The sequence below is a fragment of the Colobus angolensis genome, unplaced genomic scaffold (genome assembly GCF_000951035.1).
Source record: "Colobus angolensis palliatus isolate OR3802 unplaced genomic scaffold, Cang.pa_1.0 Scaffold533, whole genome shotgun sequence".
NCBI classification, from domain to species: domain Eukaryota; kingdom Metazoa; phylum Chordata; class Mammalia; order Primates; family Cercopithecidae; genus Colobus; species Colobus angolensis.
Genome location: NW_012118855.1, coordinates 341,963 through 364,700, shown reverse-complemented (window position 1 = coordinate 364,700; position 22,738 = coordinate 341,963). Strand labels below are relative to the sequence as shown.

Here is a 22,738-nt window from a genome sequence, read left to right as displayed (position 1 = left end):
TGCAAGTGTATACAGTTGGCACAATGTGCAAATGTATCTTGAAAAGTGCCGAGTAGGGAGGAGCTTAAAAGAAAAGAAATTGCTGGCCGGGTGCAGTGTCTCATGCCTGTAATCCCAGCACTTTGGGAGGCTGAGATGGGCGGATCACAAGGTCAGGAGTTTGAGACCAGCCTGACCAACATAGTGAAACCCCATCTCTACTAAAAATACAAAAATTAGCCGGGCATGGTGGCTTACGCCTGTAATCCCAGCTGCTCAGGAGGCTGAGGCAGGAGAATCACGTGAACTGGGGAGGCGGAGGTTGCAGTGAGCCAAGATTGCACCACTGCATTCCAGCCTGGGCGACAGAGCTAGACTCTGCCTCAAAAAAAAAAAAAGGAAATAAAATCGCTGAGTAGATTTTAAGTGTTCTTACCACAACAAAACAAGTATGTGAAGTAATGCATATGTTAATTAGCTCAATTTAGCCATTTCACAATGAATGCCTATTTTATTTTGTTTTATTTTAATTTAATTTTACTTTATTTTATTGTTTATTTTATTTTGAGACAGGATCTCGAGGCTCTGTCGCCCAGGCTGAAGTGCAGTGGCATGATCACAGCTCACTGCAGCCTTGACCTCCTGGGTTCAAGTGAGCCTCCCACCTCAGCCTCCTGAGTAGCTGGGACTACAGGTGCATGCCACCATGCCCAGCTAATGTTTTGTATTTTTTGCAGAGATGGGTTTTCACCTTGTTGCCCAGGCAGATCTCAAACTCCTAGGCTCAAGTGATTCACCTGCCGCTGCCTCCCAAAGTGCTGGGATTGCAGGCATGAGCCACTGCACCCAGCCTCAGTGTATACATATTTCAAAACAACATGTTGGACATGATAAATATATACAATTTTTCTTTATCAATGTAAAAAAATAAATGAAATAGAGACTAATCCAAAAAATGTGCAGATGTAACTCTAAGATGCATTCCTAGACGTGGAATTTTGGGATCAAAAGGAACTGCGGTCTTTTTATGTTAGCTGGTGCCAAAAATGCCACTGTAGAAGGCATGCCCGTTTACATGCCCACCATCTCATTATAATTCTAATTTTCATTCCTCATGGTTAGTGTGGTTGAGCATCTTTTCATGTATACCTTTCTAAAGTATTTCCTTTTCTGGAGGTATTTGACTGTTTTGAAATACTGTTGGTAACTACATGGACTTCTTTTAGCAAAATAAGTGAGTCATTTTTTTTATAAGGAGCCCCGTGTGGATTCCCATGGTTCCCACTGACTGGGTCTTTCTTTCCATCTGTGACGTAAGCCCAGAAATAACTGTCTGTGAGTAATAGTTTGGCGTGAGGAGCTGGTTAGCTGATAACTTAATTGCTAGAGCTGGTCTGCAGAGCTGGCTGTTGTCCACAAGCATGCAGGACACTTGTGCAATGCCAAGATGTTTGAAAAGAAGAACAGGGCAGGGCAAGGGGCAGGGTCTTCAGGTCAGAAGTTGCTTTCCAGCCCTTTTTGACCCCGGTTGTCATCCCCTTGGTTTAACATTTCTCTTTAGAAAACTGTAACCTGAAGAAACATTACCTTTGCCCTTCTGAACCACAGAATGACAAGATGCATTGTCACGGTCGAAGCCTTGTTTATAAATGTTTGGCCTCATCACATTTGGGTGGAGTCTGTTGGCATTTTGCCTCAAGAAAATTCAGTGCAAGTAATGTTTGCCAAGCTAACTCCGTCTGATTTATAGACATATTGTATGAGACTTTCTTGGCTGACTTACACACAAAGCCCACTTGAAAAATGAGGAATGGACAATTTCCATGTGCGTGACACGGGATTCCTGGATCTGTTCATCCTAATATATAACAATATCAGAAGGTTAGATGGGGTGACTTTTTAAGCATCCTTGGAAGTCATTGATTCCACAACCCTTCCTCGGATAGTTTCTTTCAGTATAGGGTTGTTTGGAATTGGATGACAATAAGTTAAACTTTAGGGCAACTAATGACACCTATAGAAACATTCAAGGATCATTGGCCGGGCGCGGTGGTCACACCTGTAATCCTAGCACTTTGGGAGGCCAAGACGGGCAGATCATGAGGTCAGGAGATCAAGACCATCCTGGCTAACATGGTGAAACCCCGTCTCTATAATAATACAAAAAATTAACTGGGCGTGGTGTTGGGCACCTGTAGTCCCAGCTACTCGGGAGGCTGAGGCAGGAGAATGGCGTCAACCCGGGAGGCGGAGCTTGCAGTGAGCTGAGATTGCACCACTGCACTCCAGCCTGGGCGATGAGCGAGACTCCATCTCAAAAAACAAACAAACAAACAAACAAACAAAAAAAGAAACATTCAAGGACCTTCAAATCGGCCCAAATGCTATAGCACATGAATCCAGTGGAAGGGATGTAATAAAATGAAACTTACGGTTTGATAATTGTGTCATTTAGAGTTGTTCATTCAGTATTCCTGTAGCCATCTGAAGGGTCATCTTAGTCGGCCACCGTAACTAGTTCATGTCTGTACTATACAGATGCTGAGCTAAATCGATTTTCCTGGGAATTTGACTTTTTATTTCAAAGAAGCTTACTGTTTGGAACCACCCTATATAGCTAAAATTTAAGATCTAGAAAGAATCCTTATTGATCATCTGACTCACAGCTATAGAAACTGAGGCCCAGCAGAATGCAATTGTCAAGCCAGGCTCCAGGACTTACAGGATTTTCTTGGTAGGTTTTTTACCAACTTCCTTCTCCAGCAAAGAGCCTAAAATGACTGATAATACCGAGTTGCTGTCTTTCTCCAGGGCTCAGCCTTCTTTAAATGGGCCTGCTTCTTCATCTGATATTTCATCTGAGATGGAAAGTGAGATACGAAACCCAGTTTTCCCTTTCACTTGGTCACATGCCCAGAAGCAGCAGCGTTCAGTGGCCTGAGTAATGGCCTGGAACCTTCCTTTGTTCCCATGTCTGTGGCGTGGCATGAACCTGGGGCTCTCCCGCCCTTGCCCTGGAGGGGCCTTCAGGGACAAGTGGCTCACCCATCTGTTATTGTCACAACATCCCCCAGAGGAAGGAGGGACAGGCTGTGAGGTTAGCTTGTTTATTTTATGAGGAAACAGGCACAGAAAAATGAATTTACAGAGTTTTGGGCAAAATCCCAAAGGAAAGAGGAGTGGGAAGAGCAGAGAGCAGATAAACAGCACAACGCATCCTGGGGCACGCCTGGTTCTTGCTTTTATTTAAATTTTGGTAGGTTCAGTGGCCACACCCACTTCAGGCTAGGTACTGGGAGACCACCTTCGGGGTTTTCTGGTAGCCAGTTACATTCTCCAAGAGGTGGCCATTACCAGCTGAAAGCTTTGAGGTGTACTCACATCCAGCCTCTGCAAAAGGAGCTTGGGAACCTGTGTTCCCTCTGGACAGTCTCCCAGACCAGGTTTGGTATCAGCCCCTCCCCGCCACTGCCCTGCGTCTGGTCAGCTCGGGAGAAGGGGGCAGGGAGGAGAGAAGGCCGGTGGAGCAGAGCCATTCATTCTGTGGCTTATTTTGTCATCAGCAGTTCCCATCGCTCCCGCTGATTGGGGGCCGCCTCTTCCTCGGGGGTGTAGTTGCCAAGATACTGCTTCCCCCTCAGGGTGGTGCCCGGCACACCCAGCATAGCCTCTGGCAGGAAAGTGCTGGAATTACCTTCACCAAAAGCGCCATTGTAGAAGAAAAAGAACAACCTCCTCAATAATAATGCAAGTGGGCCAATCATTTTTACAATATGCATATTTGTTTTCTTGATATAAAAATAATATATATTCATGGTAGAACACTTAGAAAACCAGAAATCGAAAAGGAGAAAATAAAGTACAGTCACCTCTGATTCTACCATCCTGGTGCACATATGGTGCAGCGCAGTGGGTGAAAGCACAGGCTCTAGGATCCGAGACCCTGGGTTTGAATCTGGGCTCCCCTGAGAAACAACTCAGATGGGTTATTTAACCTCTCTGAGTCTTTTTTCTTCCCCTGTAAAATGGGTGTAATAAAAGTACCTACTTCATGGGATTGTTGCAGGGATTACAAGATTGTAGTGATATAGAGCTCACAGGGCAGTGCAGGAATGTAGTAAGAGCTAAGTAAATATTTACTGCAGTTATTGATTTATAGCTATCATTTTGCTCTCAGCCAGGAGGACATTTTCAGAAGCAACCTTTTCTAGCTGCAAAGTAAACTCAGCCTGGAAACAATGCAGAGACTCCTTGCCCTGAAGTGGCTGTTATTATTAACTAAAGGGACTCTTTTCGAAAGTGTATTTATAATAAATACCTGATTGATCCCAGGTAGTTGATGTTTACTTTGAGATGATTTACACTTCCCCAGTTAGTAACAACCCTTTTTAGAAACGCATACCACTATTTAAGCAACTAACTCTGCCAAATTGCTAAAAATCAGTTACATTTCTTGTTCAAGTGAATTCACTTGATTAAGCCAAATTTACTGTATTTTATTGTGATAAGAACACTTATGAAATCTACCCTCTTTACACATTTTTAACTATCCATTACAAGCACAATGTAGCTATAGGCACAGTGTGGTCCCACAGATCTCTAGAACTTACTCATCTTGCCTAACTGAAATTTTATGCCGGTTGATTACCAAAGCCCCATTTCCTTCTCCCCACAGCCTCTGGCAGTCACAGTTCCCCTCTCTGATTTTGTGTGTTTGACTATTTTACATGTCTTATCCAAGTGGAATTAGGTATATTTGTCCTTCTGTGATGGGCTTATTTCACTTAGCATGTTTTTTTCCTCAAGGGCCATCCATGTTGTTGCATATTGCAGAATTTCTTTTTTAAGGCTGCATAGTATTCCACTGGATGTGTACACCACATTTTCTCTATCCATTCATTCATTGATGGATGCTTTTGTTATTTCTACATCTTGGCTATTGCCATTAAGTGCCCATCAATGAATGAATGGGTAAAGAAATTATGCCAGTAATGCTGAAGTCAACGTGGGTGTGCAGATATCTCTTCAAAGTCCTGATTTCAGTTCTTTTGGACAAATACCCAAAGTGGGATTGCTGGATGATATGATAGTTCCATTTTTAATTTTTGGAGGAATAAACCAAATGTATTGAACACCTACTGTGTTCAGTAGTAATTCCAGGGCTTGTAGTAGTGAATATAATAAGGAGTGGAGTCTCTGCCCTCAGAATTTCTATCTTATAATCAGCAAATTTCTATACCATTTCAGAGTATAAGTGCTACGAAGGAAATTCATTAAAGCCATAAGACTCTATCCCCCAGGAACCTGATTTGATCGTGTGAGGCATCTGCAGTGGGCCTTTGGGTTACAGACACAGTGAAGACTTGGCCCTGCTCTCAGGCTGCGACAGACCCCATCAGGAGGAAACAGGAAAGGCAGTTCTGTTCACTGGGTGGGGAAGGCCACCCAGAGGAGAGTGCCCCAGAGGGATGAGTGGCTGTAGGTGGAGAAGAGGAAAGGGCATTCCAGGCAGAAAGAAAAGCCTGGGCAAGGGTGTGGAGACAGGGAAGTACAGGATGCTACTGAGGAATAGCAGAGAGCCCAGTGTGGTTTGTGCAGTGGAGAGGGTGGGGCTTAGCAAGAGACTATGAGCAAAGGTTGAGAGTTGAGGCAGAGGCTAGTCATGGAGAATTTGTTCTGTAAACATTTATTTTAGAAGTAATCAGGGACACTCACAGTTCTGGAGATTATCTCTGAGTTCTAAGAAGGGGTGGGGATCATTTGAGGGCTGGATTGGTGAGGATGGAACCTGGATTGGTGAGGATGGAACAAGAAGGCACTCTTGGTGCCTGCCTCGGGCTGGCTGCTCACTGCACTGGGTGCTGGAGGGACACAAAGGTGAACATGAAGCCAGGAGAGCCTGGGGTTGCACAGACAGAGCCACACAGAAAGTGCTGGGGGCAGGGGTAGGAATGCCCACATTGAACTGGAGCTGCTAACTCTGGGAGGGGTGGGCAGGGCCTCGAAAAGAGAGATTTGAGCAGAGTCTTAGGCAGTGCTCCATCACCACCACAGGCAAGTGGCCCTGCCCACCCCAGGAGTGGGAGGAGGGACATGGCAGGAGGGGCCCGGCTGCATTTCTGCCTGTGCTCCATTGCCTTGCATCCTTTCATTAACACACATCTATCTTCCTTCCTTTCTTTCTTGCTTGCTTTCTTGCTTTCTTGCTTTGCTTTGCTTTCTTTCTTTCTTTCTTTCTTTTTTTTTTAAATATAGACAGGGCCTCACTCTTCCAGGTTGGTCTTGAACTCCTGGGCTCAAGTGATCCTCTTGCCTTGGCCTCCCAAAGTGCTGGGATTACAGGTCTGAGCCACCACGCCTGGCCACAGACACACATCTTGTTTAAAACTCGTAATTAGAAACTTGGCTCTGAAAATAAATTTAAGCATTATTTTTATCTTGTTCTATTAAAAATAGACTGCCAAATTTTACCTGAGCCAGGGAGCAACTGTTCTAACCCCTTATACCATTTCCTGGTGGTTCTTTCTCCGGCCAGGATGGAGGACCACAGTTTCCACAGGGGCTGTGACGGGAAGCCCTTGATTGGTAGAAGGGGCTCCTTCCTTCCTGCCCCCTCCCTCTGTTCCCAGAACATGGAGCCGGGAATGCCAATCTGGGATCTTCCGCAGGACAGATTCTTCCTCCTAGTTCCCCAAGCTGTGCAGCTTTTGGGTCCTTTGGCAAAGAAAGAAACTATATTTTGAAACAACAGGACTGATTACATTTCTTTTTTGTTCCATACTAGTACAGTTTTCACTGGAAGGTCTTAAAGAATTGAAATTTCTATTAATTGCATGAATAAGTGTTGAATATATACTGAGCAGTGTGGGATGGTTCTATGGTTATGTTGAGTCCTGCGCCCACAACACACACTCGTACGTGCAAACACACACAGGTCCAGATCGGTCCGTGCCCCAGGCCGTGTTGCACTGTGCCTAGCTGAAACCAATTCTCACAAACTTGGAGCATTCTCACTCCTGATCTGTCACCATGAGAGGCTCTCATCACTTTGGCCAGAAATCAGGATGCAGGTTAGCTGCTTCGAGTGGTTCTTAAGGCCGATTTCCTCTAAAGCTTTAAGACTTCTACTTTAGCTTTGTTCATCTCCATATACAGCCAGCTTAGGTATGTAGCCCCTTGATGAACAGATTTCAACTTCCTGGTCCGTTCAGCAGTTTGTGGAGATGTGTATCTTTAAACAAGTTTAGCAGCCTTGGGTTTTTTCTCTCATTTCTTCCTATTTACTTTTGCTTTTTAAGTCAATTTTGTAGAAGTATAACATATGATTAAATGCACCTTTTTTTTTTGAGATGGAGTCTCTCTCTGTTACCCAGGCTGGAGTACAGTGGTACAGTCCCGGCTCACTGCAACCTTCGCCTCCCGGGTTCAAGCGATTCTCCTGCCTCAGCCTCCCGAGTAGCTGGGATTACAGGTACCCACCAAAAATTAGCCTGGCTAATTTCTGTATTTTTAGTAGAGACAGGGTTTCACCAAGTTGGCCAGGCTGATCTCAAACTCCTGACCTCAGGCAGACCACCCGCCCTAGCCTCCCAAAATGCTGGGATTACAGGCATGAAAAATGCATCTATTTTATCTAATTGTACAGTTTGGTGAATTGGACACATTTGCATACTCATGTGACCATGGCCATCATCAAGTTATAGAAACTTTCCGTCACCCTGAGACGCTCCCTGTTTGTCCGTTCCACTCACCAGCTGGACTCCCATCACAGGCAGCCACTGCCTGCTTTCTGTCACTGTGGTTTAGCTTTGCCTGTTTTAAAATCTCATAGGAATGGAATCCCCCAGAAAGCACTCTCTGGTGTCTGTCTTCTTTCACTCAGCATAATGTGTCTGAGATTCAGCCATGCAGTTCATTCAGCAGTTCATTCCTCTTCATGGCTGAGTGGTATTCCACTGAATAGTTGTGCCACAGTGTATCCATCCCATCCCGTTGAGGGACATGGACATTGGGATCACTTCCAGTTTGGAGCTTATAGAAGTGTGTCCCTCGGTGACTGTTCCAGCCACGTCCTGGACACTCCATAATTACTCACCAATCCATTTTTTACTTTTGTCTTTGAAGTGTCTTGTAAAATTCCAAGATGTTCAGTGTACTGTCAATGTCCAGAGACATGTGTTCCAAAAGATTGTTTAAAGCCAGTATTGGGAATTTTGAACAGATTTTTTCACAGAAAACATTCAGTCCTCTCAGAAGCATTGACTCAGAAGCTGACCTTCTCCTAGTCAGCACTGTTCTGGGCTGTGACCAGCAGGTAAGAAGGCCTACCCTTATGGCTCACAGCCCAGCAGGGTTGTAGGACTCCTGTAGGAGCCCAGAAGAGCAGGGGCCGCTTCTCAGAGGACACAGAGCTTGGTCCTAAAGGCTGAGTCCGAGCTGTTGTGTCTCTACCCAGCACAGAACACCAGGGGGATGCATCTATGAACTGAGCTGTCTGTAAGAACTGAACAATGCACGTCCAGACCAAACACAGTCCACTCAGAATTTTAAAAACACTATATAGGCCAGGCACGGTGGCTCACACCTGTAATCCCACCCCTTTGGGAGGCCGAGGCAGGAGGATCACCGAGCCCAGGAGTTTGAGACCAGCCTGGGCAGCATAGTGAGACCCATCTCTATAAAAAATTGTTTTAAAAATTAGCCAGGCATGGTGACGCACACCTGTGATCCCAGCTACTTGGGAGGCTGAGGCAGGAGAATTGCTTAAGCCAGGGAAGTCAAGGCTGCAGTGAGCCATAATCACCCCACTGCGCTCCAGCCCACATGACAGAGTGAGACCCTGTCTTAAAACAAAGGTCAGGTGTGGTGGCTCACACCTGTAATCCCAGCACTTTGGGAGGCCAAGGCGGGCGGATCACGAGGTCAGGAGATCAAGACCATCCTGGCCAACACGTTGAAACCCCGTCTCTACTAAAAATACAAAAAATTAGCCAGTTGTGGTGGCTGTGCCTGTAGTCCCAGCTACTCGGGAGGCTGAGGCAAGAGAATGGCGTGAACCCAGGAAGCAGAGCTTGTATTGAGCTGAGATTGTGCCACTGCACTCTAGCCTGGGCAACAGTGCATGACTCCATCTCAAAAAAAAAAAAAAAAACAAAACAAAAAAAACGCTATGCAGACCAAACAAAACAGCAGCTGAGCACCACATTCAGTCTGAGGCCTGTTGGTTTTCAACCTTGTTCTAAGTGATCGCTTCCTTCACAGGCCTAGTTAGCACAGCATAGCTAACCTCCAGTGTTCCTGGGAACCTAACCACCCTCTAATAGAACCTTTGGAAACATTCATTATTCTCATCCTTCTGGGCACAAATGTGTGCCCTGCTTTATTCCAGCCAGCATGGGTATGTACAGGACTTTCCTGAGCTGGGGAGTGTCTGTGATTAAAATCATATATTCAATTGAGGAGCAAGCTGGAATCTTTAAGACCTGCTGGTAGAAAAGGAAGGCCACTGGGCTTCTGTGAGTCTGCTGCTCCGTTGACCGCAGATGAGCAGTGTTTTTGTTCCCTTGGTGTCTTCTGTTATCTACTTCTGAGCACTGATTCTCTCACTTGTCTCAAGCATTGGTGCACTGTCACCTTCACCCTAAATAATTTTATTTCCTTCTATAACCGCAGACTGTGCTTCTCCCACAAATATTTCTTGCATCCCCACTGTGTGCCAGGCACTGGATACAAAGATTTTTAAAATAACCAGTAGATAGCATTTTGGTCTGCTTTCTAGGTGCCAAGGTGATTCTAAATGCTTCACTTATATGAACACTGCAACTCCTGAGGCCTGTGGATGCTATTATCAGTCCTAGCGTAGCCCTAAGACACTATTGTTACAGATGAGGGAATGAGGCACAGAGAGGTGAAGTAACTTGCCCAAGGTCACAGAACTAGTAAGTGATGGAGCCGGGAAGGTCCCAGGTAGTCTGGGTCCAAGGCCCACGTTGTCCACCACTATCTTATGTGACCGTGATGAAGACATGGTTCCTATGGCTAGAGAATATATAATCCAATGAGAGAGACCAGCCCATCCCTCTGATTTTAATACCCTGTGTCAAGTGGTGCCATAGGCAGCACAGGCAAGGGAAGTCAGGATGGGGAGCACTTGAGGAAACCAGAGTAACCACAGCTCACATTTGCTGAAAGTTAACAAAGTCTCAATGCCATGAAAGCATTTCGCATGTAATCACTTAACAATTCGATCTTACAGGTGAAAAAAACTGGAGCTTAAAGATCTGTACAATTTCCCCACCCTGGTATTGAGTCTAGACAGTAATCCTCAAACTGCACCACGCATTGCAGTCATCTGGGGAGCTTCTAAGTGCAGATCGCCAGGCTCAGCCCCAGGGGTTCTGATTCAGTGGTTCTGGGGAGGGACCTAGGAGTCTAAATTTTAGCAAAGCCCCTTATTTCATTCCAATACAGGAACAGGCTTTGAGGATCAGTGGTCACTAGGTCCTTCTGAATGACTGTTTTCCTTTAGCAGGCAGACTAAATGATATGTTGGGAGTTAGATCCGCTGGGATTTTTGGGTAGCTAGGTCTTTGGTGCCTGAGTCCTTCACGATGCAAGAATCAAGCAGACCTATTCAGCCTTAGGAGGAGGGAGACTCTGACACGTGCTACACCACAGATGGATCTCGAGGACCTTATGCTGAGTGGAAGAAGCCAGGCGCAAAAGGACACTTCCAGGAAGTCAGATTCATAGAGACAAAAAGTAGAATGGTGGTTGCCAGGGCTGGAGAGAGGAAGGGAGAATTCGTGCTTGATGGGTTCAGAGTTTCGGTTGGGGAAGGTGAAAGAGTTCTGGAGCTGGGTGGTGGTGATGGTTGTACAACAGTGTGACTTATTTAATCCCACTGTGCATTACACTTAACGTGCTTACAGTGGCAAAATCATCCTAACTTTGTAGGGGGAGGTGGTAAGCAGACCAACCTCTCCCAGCTTTGATCATTCCTTGCTCTCTTTTGGACAAGTGATTTCTACTCCTTTGATTGTGTTGCCTGATGTGTGACGGGCAGTCCTCTTACACCTGCTCGGGGACAGAACAAACACAGCTCTGCCTACCTGTACTTCTCGAACTGTATTAAGCTCTCATTGTTGCTTTAACACAAGAAAATATGGATATACACCTGTTCCTGCAGACATGAGTATTGGCATCACTTATAGTAAACTTAAATCTGGCAACTCTGTTCCTAATAACTTTTGATTTCACTATAGCATTGAAATGGAATCTTTTTTTAAAATACTTAAATTAATTGTTAGGAACTCCAATTTAAGTTAAAGTTTAAACACAACTGTTGCAATCAAAGCTAAGCATTAACCCAGGCGGCCCTGAGAGGAAGAGAGACTGCATCTGCACGGCTGAGTTGGCACGAGCACGGCTGGGTTGGCGCGAGCACAGCTAGTGACAGCTGTGTTTCAGTTTGGGCGGCAGGTTTCTTGCGGAACTGACAGTAAGAGGTATTCCGAAATCTTAAATGGGGGTGAGGGGAGGATTGTTTACCAACTGTGGTTCTTTCTTTCTTTGTGTGTGTGTGTGAGACAGGGTCCCACTCTGTCCCCCAGGCTGGAGTACAGTGGTGTGTCCATGGCTCGCTGCCTCAAACTCCTGGCCTCAAGTGGTCTTCCTGCCTCAGCCTCCCAAGTAGCTGAGCCCACATGCATACGCCACCACGCCCAGTTAATTTGTTTTTATTTTTTGTAGAGACAGGGTCTCACCATATCGCCAGGTGGTTTCAAACTCCTAGCCTCAAACAGTCCTCCCGCCTCTCCCTCCCAGAGTACTGGGATTACAGGCATTAGCCCCTGCGCCCAGCCCTATCATCGCTTTCAATAGCAAACCAAAGAAGCTGATTCTAACTAATTTAAGTAGGAAAGAAAATGTTTTGGAGAATTTTTCACAGGATTAATGGGAAAGTTGGAGAACTAGGCTTAGAAAAGAGGAAGCCGCCACCACCGTGAATAAATTCTTATTTTCACTGTGTCTTCGTGTCATTTTCCTAAGGTTCCGCACTCCTCTCTGGTGGAAGGAGGTAAATGTCTTAACTCTAGATCACATGCCTATGCCTCAGCTTGCTAAGGAATGGGGTGAGGGACTCTCTGCCACACTTTCAGCCTCCACAGCCCGTAAAGGATACCTCCCGAGCCAACAGGAAGGGTATTCAGCAAAAGCAACTCACGTTCACTCCATGGGTACCCTGGACACAGCATTTTCTTTGATTTGTTTCTGAACCTTCAGACACCCCAGCTGGTCACTAGGAAGACCACGTGGGTGAGTGGTCAGGTCATATGGTGAATCAATCATCTCTCCTGGAAAAGCAAGTCCCCGTGCAGGTCCACCTATGGGTGGCTCCAAAGCATCTTCCCGGCACCCAGCGAACAGCCAGTTCATGCATCCTCTGCGGACCTACAGTCCTGTGGGCTAGGGCTGTCTGTGCACACGTTTGTCTCAAATGACGGTAGCACTTTGTGTTACCCTAGGGGGCAATTTGTTCTGGCCTTTCGGGACAGAACTCAGAGTGAAACCTTGACTCTAAATCTTTGCATACTATGTGTGACCCTGTCAGTAGGTTTTTGATTTTCCTCTGACCTAAACTGGCTGCTGACAGCAATGAAAATAAACTGGCCCACATTCCGAGAACGGCCTTTGTCTTCCTTATCTGCAAGGAGTCAGGGAGTGCGCAGTGAGACAGAACAGAGAAATGAAAAGCGTGAACTGGAAGCATCCACGCGTGTGGCGGCATAAACACCACACTCCAAACACGGCCTCCTAGTTGGGGGGAGGACTCGGGGAGGGGTGCACGGGGGCTTCGGCATTACCGAGTGTCTTGTTTTCTTTATGAAAAATGGACCTGGATCCAGTTTGTTCGTTCAGCTATTCCTCTAACACCTGTTCTTCAAATGCATGGAAACCTCAGTCCGCAGACCCTCTTTATTTTCACCTAATTGTTCCCCTCAGATACTTCCTCCTCTGCCTTACTGCCTTAGATCCACACCTTCTCCACCCCCACGGCCAACCAGGGTCTCACAATCGCTGTTGACGTTTTTGTATTTGTGCTATAGTCTGTATCCATGGATGGTTGAGTAATTTGTATTTTAACATTTCACGTGAATGTTACCATGCTGTACATATCCTTTTGAAACTAAGTTTTTACTCTTGTTCTTTTCTGGAGATTTGCCTGTGTTGACAAGTGAAGATTTAGTCCAGTATTTTGTTATCTGAAGAAACTAGACTTGGTTTTAAAACATATCTGAAATAGCAAGCAAAGCAAAGTGTCAACATTTGTTAAAATTATGTGGCAGTTACATCAGCATTCATTATATGACTTATAGATATTTATGTATGTTTGAAAGTTTTCAAAATCTAACAGAAGAGGGGAGGCAACCCCTAGCATGGGGGTCGGGCAAGGTGACATCTCAGCACTAGCTGGGCTGGACTGAGACTCTGCTTCTGCAACTGGTGAGACTGAGATGAAAAGTCAACTTTGTGGGCTTGGCCTCCTCTTGTTTGCTTTTCGTGGGAATCTGCCTCCCTGGGGAAAGGCCCGAGAGCCTTGACCTTGGGCTGAAGGGTGTTTACGCAGCTGCATGATTTGTGGAGCTGGCCAGAATAGGCTGAACAGAATTTGCTGTGGGCCTGGCCATTTTAAAAAAAGAAATTGGCAAGAGACCATTTTACACAATGACTGTGAGATGTAATATTTTTAAAATATTTATAATATACCTGAGCTATAAATAGTCCAAAGATAAATATTCAGTCACAACACCTGCTGGGCCAACCTTTGACCTCCTCAGCACTCTACAAACTTGGGTTAATTGAAGGTGAAGGCTCTTCTGTTGTGCTTACGGGATACCCCATGGGACTCCAGGTGGCCTCTGGTTCTCTTTCTTCTCTATCTGGGCTTTCAGAAAAGTGAGACTTTTCAGAAGTAGGATCTTTTGACCCATGGCCTGTGTTTTTACAAAACCACTGATCAATTTTGCCATCAAGCAAAAGGTCTGTATTAGGTGATATAAAACACTCATGAGGACCAAATGAAATTGCAGATACGGAAGTCAGCAATTCCCAAAGTGACCATGAGCCCCATTCTGTTTCCCCCCTCCTCCTATGGAAGGGCTCCCCAGGTCCTTCCCGCCCAGATTCATCCAGACCATGATTTTCAAGTCACCAGGTCTCCAGTGCCTCCAGGTTGGAGACAGGGCTGTCTCCCTGGCAGCTGCTGGAGAGCGAGACTGTTCCTGAGCCCTCCCGGGAGACATGTCTCCTGCAGCAGTGGCCACACTGACGTGTCCTTCTCTCCACCCAGGCTATGACTTCTGCCAGGTCCTGCAGTGGTTTGCCGAGAGGGTGGACAGGATCATCCTGCTCTTTGACGCTCACAAGCTGGACATCTCGGACGAATTCTCAGAGGCCATCAAGGCCTTCCGGGGCCAGGACGACAAGATCCGTGTAGTGCTGAACAAGGCCGACCAAGTGGACACGCAGCAGCTGATGCGGGTCTACGGGGCCCTCATGTGGTCCCTGGGCAAGGTCATCAACACGCCAGAGGTGCTGCGCGTCTACATTGGCTCCTTTTGGGCGCAGCCCCTGCAGAACACAGACAACCGCCGGCTCTTCGAGGCCGAGGCCCAGGACCTCTTCAGAGACATCCAGAGCCTCCCCCAGAAGGCAGCGGTGCGCAAACTCAATGACCTCATCAAGCGAGCGAGGCTGGCCAAGGTAAGCCAGGAGACGCCCTGCAAAGAGGCCAGGGGCTGGGACTCTGCTCTCTCCTCTCCAGAGGCAAGGTGGGTGGGAGGAGGTTCCGTTCCAGAAGGCTTAAGGAATGAACACATCCTAGGTTAAGAATACAGCCTCGCCAGGCGCGGTGGCTCAAGCCTGTAATCCCAGCACTTTGGGAGGCCAAGACGGGCGGATCTCGAGGTCAGGAGATCGAGACCATCTGGGCTAACACAGTGAAACCCCGTCTCTACTAAAAAATACAAAAAACTAGCCGGGCAAGGTGGCGGGCGCCTGTAGTCCCAGCTACTCGGGAGGCTGAGGCAGGAGAATGGCGTGAACCCGGGAGGCGGAGCTTGCAGTGAGCTGAGATCAGGCCACTGCACTCCAGCCTGGGCGACAGAGCGAGACTCCGTCTCAAAAAAAGAAAAAAAAAAATACAGCCTCAAGGTCAGGTGGCCCTGCCGACACCCTGGCTCCTGGCTCTGCACTCCTGGGCAGATGACTAACGCTGTTCTCCAATCTGTACCATGGAGCTAATAAGAGCACTTCACAAGGCGCTTATAAGGACTTGGGGTGACAGTTTGTCAGTGTGACAGAGCACTTGGCATAGTGCCTGGTGCACAGGGAGGGGGTCAGTCAGTGCACCCGCTACATGGTAGCTGTTAGGAGGTCAGGACAATAGGAATATAACCAGCCAAACCTGAGAGAGGTGGCACTGGTGAGACCAATGGGATGCTGAGAGGCCACTGCTAGTCCCCATACACCAAAGGCCAGTGTTACCACCTGGATCCAGGGGAGCCCTGGGGAGAAGGGTGGCTCAGCCTTACCCTTGGAGTGTGCTGGTTTTGGGTCACAGACAATCCTCATTCTGGGCTGCGGGCTGTGAGCCTGCATGCCTGGGCTCCTGGCTCCCCTGCCTCATAGCTGAGCCTTTCAGCAGCCCGGGGAGTGTGTGCCCAATGGGGCAGTAAGAGGCGACCTGCTGACATCCCTTAAGTGGCAGAGTCAATTCATGTCTCCAAAGAGAGAAAAGCATATCCCTCCTCCAAGAGAAAATATAGAGAAAAAAAACAGCTCTTTAAAAAATATGTGCATGTTCCATAAAATCATTGTCCTCTAATGCTGGAAGTGCCCTTAGAGTTTTGTTTTTTTTTCTTTTTTTTGAGACAGAGTCTCACTCTGTCGCCCAGGCTGGAGTGCAGAGGCGCGATCTCGGCTCACTGCAACCTCTGCCTCCTGGGTTCACGCCATTCTCCTGCCTCAGCCTCCCAAGTAGCTGGGACTACAGATGCCCGCCACCACGCCCAACTAATTTTTTGTATTTTTAGTAGACACAGGGTTTCACCGTGTTAGCCAGGATGGTCTCGATCTCCTGACCTCATGATCTGCCCGCCTTGGCCTCCCAAAGTGCTGGGATTACAGGTGTGAGCCACTGCGCCCAGTTAGTCCTAGTGAAGCTCAAACCTGGCTGATCATCAGAAGCAACATACATTCCTAGGCCCTGCCCCAGAGCTTCAGATGTAGGGGTGTGGGTGCACACATGGCCATGTGTGCATATGCATGTGTGTAAACGTGTGTCTGTGTGTGTGTGGAAAGCTCCCTAGGTGATTGGCTATGTGCCAGTCATGGTGCGGACACTGCCACGAGTGCTCTGGGGAGGGTGACTACATGCCTGGCCAGGAGGCAGGGAGGGCTTCCCTGATGGTGACAACAGAGATGGGGACAAGCCTTCCTCCTCCTTGATGCTCATTAGCAGCCTGTCCTCGTGCCGCTGTGCTCACAAGGCAGCCTCTCGCCTGGGTGAAAACGAACACCTCCCTGGCTGCTGCTGCCCCTCACATAGGACCTCCATGTCCTGTGTCCCTCTCTGTCACCTGTGTCACAGTGCGTGTGCACGCATTCCTCCCATATGGCTCAGCTAACCTGCAGCGGCGTGGTGCTTGTGTGAGTCACCCTTCTTTATTCATTCTTCCTGGTCCAGGTGGCTTCCTTTCCGGAACTACAAGCCATTTGTGTTCCATTTGTGTTCCAGTTCTGCAAGGCAGTTGTGCTAACTAGTTTGTAAATCCACTTACGTCCAGTTCCCCTGAAGTGATTTCTCCCTCGCCCGTGTCCTGGACCTAATGCTTGGTAGCAGGGAGGCTGTTTTTCCGCTTCGCCCGTGTCCTGGACCTAATGCTTGGTAGCAGGGAGGCTGTTTTTCCGCTTCGCCGTCCTGGACCTAATGCTTGGTAGCAGGGAGGCTGTTTTTCCGCTTCGCCCGTGTCCTGGACCTAATGCTTGGTAGCAGGAAGGCTGTTTTTCCGCTCGGTGATCCCCTGGTTTGTGGTGTTTCCTTTCTCCAGCGGGTACAACTGAACAACCTTCGGGGTATGTGACACCCCACATTATTTTATAGCCAAAGTTGGTGACTCATGTCATAGGCTTTGCAGATTTTGGGATTTTTTTGAACTATTTTTAAATGCTCATGTACGTTCCTCATTTACCAGTTATTGCTGAGGACCCAGTGACTGGAGATGCTGCTGTATTCAGTCATATAAATAAATAAGGATGCCAGGCACAGTGGCTCACACCTGTAATCCCAGCACTTCGGGAGGCCGAGGCAGGCGGATCACAAAGTCAGGAGTTCAAGGCCAGCCTGGCCAACATAGTGAAACCCCATCTCTAGTAAAAATACCAAAATTAGCCAGGCATGGTGGCAGACACCTGTAGTGCCAGCTACTCAGGAGGCTGAGGCAGGAGAATCACTTGAACCCTGGAGGTGGAGGTTGCAGTGAGCCAAGATTGCGCCACTGCACTCTAGCCTAGGTGACAGAGCAAGACTCTGTCTCAAATAAATAAATAAATAAGGAGCAGAAAGCTCTCTGGAAATACCAGGCACCTTAACCCATAGAGCTTCCCTGCCATCCTTGAGCCTTGGGCCCTCTGAACGGGCCAGCGTGGCCTGGGTTTGGAGAGGCACAGAACACTGCTCTGTATTCTGACGCCGTGAATAATGAAAACCCTTGTGTGGATGTGGGGAGTGGGGGACGGTCAAACTTGCTGAGCTTACTTGTAGGAAAAAGGCTTGTGGTTTTTTTTCCTCCTAAGAATAGTATCTGGCTTGTTCCTTTTCACAAAGGAAAATGTTTGAAGTATGGGTATTTGCAGCCAGAGCTTCTCAGTGCCAGTCGCTCGTGGGCAGTGCCATGCTGAAGAGCGAGGACAGGAAGCGGGCTCACCCGGAGGAGAAGCCGGACTCAGCACGGCGGCCTTGGCCGCTAACTCATGACATTGACCTCATACCACCTGCAGTTTCATGTTCCACCACTGAACTTGCTTCTGCTTAAATGGACAGAGACTTACCTGAGTTTTTCTTTTCGGAGTGTTTATATTTCCCAAAAGTGTTTTATTTTGGTTTATGAACCTTTCTCTTGATCCAGTTTTCCTTCTTCACACCAACAGTGTTCCCAAGCTCTGTAGTCTGCATTACATGTGTTATTTTGTTTGATCCTGTTAACAGCTACACAGCTGGGCATTTTTGTCCTCATTTCCCACCTGAGGGAACCGAAGCTCAGAAAACTGAAGTCATGTCCCCAAGACTTCACAGCCTGTAAGCTGCAAAGTATACATTCAAACCTTGGTCAATGTGACGCCTCAGTCCAGAAAGCAGTCACCTGAAATCGGGAGTGAATGGCAGCTGCAGTACCTCCTCACTTGTGTCCTTGTTTTCTGCACTGATCTGTTATTCTGTTTATTCTGTAAAAGTCTCCATCCACAGCAACCCTACAAAGTTTAGGTTTATCAAGCTGACACTTTGAAAACATGCAAAGGATAAGTTTTCAGATGTCAGCTAAGAGGTGTCAAGTCTGAGTTGGGTTGTGGAGTATGTTTATTTATAGAACACCATAATGAACCAGGATTCATGGCCCATCCAGATAAAGCAAGTGCGTCATCATTTTAATCAAACTCCAAGTGTCATAAAGGTGACATTTTAATCATGTGAAAAGTAGATACTCTTCCCAAAGAGCTCTTGAAGTTTATTTCCCTGCTTTTTCTGTTTATATATTTTTTTCACAACTCTGTATTTAAGAAACCTTTAGAGTGGGTTTTTGGGTAGCCTCAAAGATCACTTCTTACAATCTCAGTAGACATCCTTCTTGGAAGACAGCTCACACTCTGAGATGCCAATCAGGGTTCGTTTCATGATTCTTTAAAGGAAGCTATTTTGCGAAAGCCCAAAAAAAAGGGTTTGGAAAATATCATTTACTTTTATTCAGCTATAACTAAAATAGCCAAGTTAAAAAAATTAGACTCGTACAAATCCCGAACAGTGCAAGTTCACTGTCAGACCCCACCCTTTAGAAACATATTGCCCAAGAATAGGAAAGGCTGTCACCCATTTGGAGATCTTTGCTCAACAAAAATGAGGCAACATTTGAGGAAGAAACAAGTAAAACTGAGAAAGAAGAGGAGAGCTCAGTGATTCTCAAGGTTCACTATAGTTCTGTGGAATTTGGCTTATTCTTTCAAACATAGACTCTTCTCAGTCACATGTGATGTGCAGAGCCTGGCTTTCCTGTCTGTTTGCACTGTCAAATTCCTTCTGTAGGGCGGGCACAGTGGCTCACGCCTATAATCCCAACACTTCGGGAGACTGAGGCGGGTGGATCATTTGAGGTCAGGAGTTCGAGACCAGCCTGGCTAACATGGTGAAACCCCATCTACACTAAAAATACAAAAATTAGCTGGGCGTGGTGGCGGGTGCCTTTAATCCCAGCTACTCAGGAGGCTGAGGCAGGAGAATCGCTTGAACCCAGGAGTCGGAGGTTGCAGTCAACCAGGATCATGCCACTGCACTTCAGCCTGGGCGACAAAGCAAGACTCCATCTCAAAAAAAAAAAAAACCTCCTATAAAGAAATGACACATTTTTTGTGCACCAAATGGATTCAGGCTAAAGTGTGTGAGAATCATGATATGATGGATCATGAAGATTGTGGTATTGCCTAGTCCTTGGCAGGGCTCTAAAAATAACTCGGTCAGCAGCCCTGAGCTCCTGTGGACGTGTGTGTGTCAGTGCTTGAGCCCATAAATGGAAGCCTGTCTCTTTGAAGGTTGACCTCAGACGACTGTGTGGCCCCCTCCAGTCCCCTTTAACGCTGCTCAGAATTACTCATGCCATTGGAGCCAGTTTTGATCTGAACAGAATAACAAACCCTTGCTCAAGTGGGAACACGTCAGCCACCTTTCTCTGCCTCTCACAGTCTCACACTCTTGTTACCCCATGGGTTCATCTTTTGGGTCTCGGGCTTATTAACTGAATTTTTTATATTATCATAAACCCACTTTATAAACGTGCTGATACCCTGGCTTTAAATACTCTGTGCAGGTTTCCAGAGCTGGGCTTCCAAAGCCGCAGGTCTCCGGCAGGTCGTGTTAAGTTGGCGGATGAGCGTGGCACAGGCGTCACCATGCCTTCCCAGCCCACCTTCCCCCACCTACTGCCTGATCCTCACATTCCATGAAGCTTTTCATTCCAGCACTGGTCACTGCCAGCATCCAGCACTCGCTGAACTTACCCTCCAAGCCCAGAGTAGATGTGGCCAGTATCACTCTTTACTATGTGTGTCTCAGTCTTGGAGACACACACACACACACATCATTGGACACAATTAATGAGACCTGTGTCAGAGAGAAAGTGTGAACTACATATGCATTCATATACATTTAAAGGGGAGGACATTCCTTTCTGCCCATTGAGTTATTAGCCTAGAGAAAACCCATTCTGTCATTTTGATCCATTTGATTTCCCCCAGTCATCCCCATTAGATGCCTTGGGGCTTCTGCAACTTTACACAGGGCAAAGGATGACTTGAACAAGATACGAATGTTCAGAAGCTCCCAGGGGTCAATGTAAATTAAACACCTGGAACCCAAATTCATTCTATTACTATTTAAATAGAGAGAGTTTATTAATTATCTGGTGAGGAGTAACCAGCCGGGAGCCCTCGTGCTCATTCCTGCACCTCCAGCTGTGGGTCTTTGGCCATTAGTTGATAACAAGTTGCATTTGCTCCTCCTCTTTCTAGTGAGCAGAGTGCATTCAAATACATGACCTTTTCTATTCTCATAATAACTCTGTGAGCTGAATGTTGCTGTCATGTCTAATTTGTGGATGAGCACGCTGAGGCGGAGATCCCACGCCTGGCCCCAAGTTGCTCAGTGGGTAGGCAGTGGTCACGGGGCCTGAGCCTCATCTTCTAGCGCTAGGTCTGGTCCCCCTCTTCTCTTTCCTACTCCTCCTCTTCCCAATTAGTTCTATCTCATTATAAAGGTCAAAAGACCCGTGTGTTTCCATCTCCTTCCCCAGGGACAACCACCAGGTCTGGCCCTCGGTCTGGCATGTATTTGGAGACACCTTTGACACGTAAGTGCAGGAGTGAACTCTGGAGGCTGACGGTGAATTTTAGCCATTCAGGCTGTCCCGTCTGTTTACCAGATGACTTTAGAAAATGACAGGGTTCCATCCCACCAGCAGCTCACAGTCTTCACCCGCATTCCCACGTGGTGTCCTGACGTTTGTGTGCCATCATTGTGTCCGTGTTTGATGTGTGGGGAAAGGGAGAATAAGGGACCCTTCCAAAGCCTCTCAGTGAATTAGACACGATCAGAAGTCAAACCTCAGATCAAAGTTTTCCAAACTTATTCTGTGAGACACAGTTCATTTTGAATTCCAGATTTTGAACAACTTCAGTAAGATTATGAATGCATACGCACAGGGAGTCATTAGTTCTTTCAGGACAGGAATGAGGCACTTGGATGCTAGTGCCAGCTCCGCATCTGCCAACTAGCTGTGTGATCTTGAGTGAGTCACAGGGATGTCCTGGAACCAGGAATTAAATTAGATATCGGGGGTCACTTCCAGATTCAGTACTCCATGATGCTAAGAATTATAATTTACGTTGTGACTTGTTGAATTTATTTATTTATTTAGAGACGGAGTCTTGCTCTGTTGCCCAGGCTGGAGTACAGTGGGGTAATCTCAGCTCACTGTGACCTCCGCCTCCCGGGTTCAAGTGATTCTCCTGCCTCAGCCTCCCGAGTAGCTGAAACTACAGGAGTACACCACCACACCCAGCTGATTTTTGTATTTTTTGTATTTTTAGTAGAGACGGGGTTTCACCATGTTGGTCAGGCTGATCTCGAACTCCTGACCTCAAGTGACCCACCTGCCTCAGCCTCCCAAAGTGCTGGGATTACTGGCATGAGCCACCGCACCCGGCCAACTTGATGAACTTCTGAAAGCAGGTCCGTGCACAGAAGCTGGCCCTGGGTTATTATCTAGGACGCACCAGGAAGGGCAGGAGGCAGGTGGATGTGCAGAGGCAGCATAACAGGAGACTTCCACTAAACAGGCTAATGGAACTTCCCAAAAGTGGAGGCTGGGGCGGAGAGCAGCCGCAGTGTGAGCAGGTCACCTAAGGGTCATGACTCAGGTGGCACCAGGCTGGTGGAAGGAGGAGGACGTTGAGACCTGGCATGAGATCAGCCCCAAGTTTGTCAGGGCACTGGAGGCCTAGTGTTGGGGCAGCCTCGGTCATCAGCCAGCAAACACCACGAGGCCTGAGACGGAGCAGGTGCCACTCAGTGGGTGGAGGGTGTGGCAGGTGTGCATCAGCTGAGTTCAGTGCAGGTAAAGCGGGCCCTGGGCACCAGGGAGTGTTCAGGAACAGTGTGCCCAACCTTGAGGGTGGGAGACAGGGACTGGGCGAGGAGTCAGATGAGTGGGAACTAAGCCCTCCCTGAGCTGGGGGCCTGGCAGCTCAGAGGTCCCTTACTAGTAGGTGGTGAGGGGTCTTGGGAAGCCCTGGAGGGGCCTAGGCAGCTGCTCCAGGGCAGGGCAGGGCCCCAGGGCAGGGAAGGGGGGGGTGTCTCAATAAGAAGCCCTTGTGTTTGGGAGACTGAGCAGCTGTGGGGGGCCTCCTGCTTCCCTTGGGGGGCTCCAAGGTG

The 22,738-nt window shown here is 47.5% G+C and overlaps 1 protein-coding gene across 1 annotated transcript in view; it reads left to right on the top strand.

Moving 5' to 3' along the window:
• Window positions 1–22,738, top strand: part of EHD4 (EH-domain containing 4) — a 55,126-nt gene that overhangs the window by 21,858 nt on the left and 10,530 nt on the right. Inside the window, exon 3 of the mRNA XM_011961054.1 lies at window positions 14,333–14,745. Within this exon, the coding sequence (XP_011816444.1) occupies window positions 14,333–14,745 (413 nt within the window). The remainder of the gene's footprint in view (window positions 1–14,332; window positions 14,746–22,738) is intronic.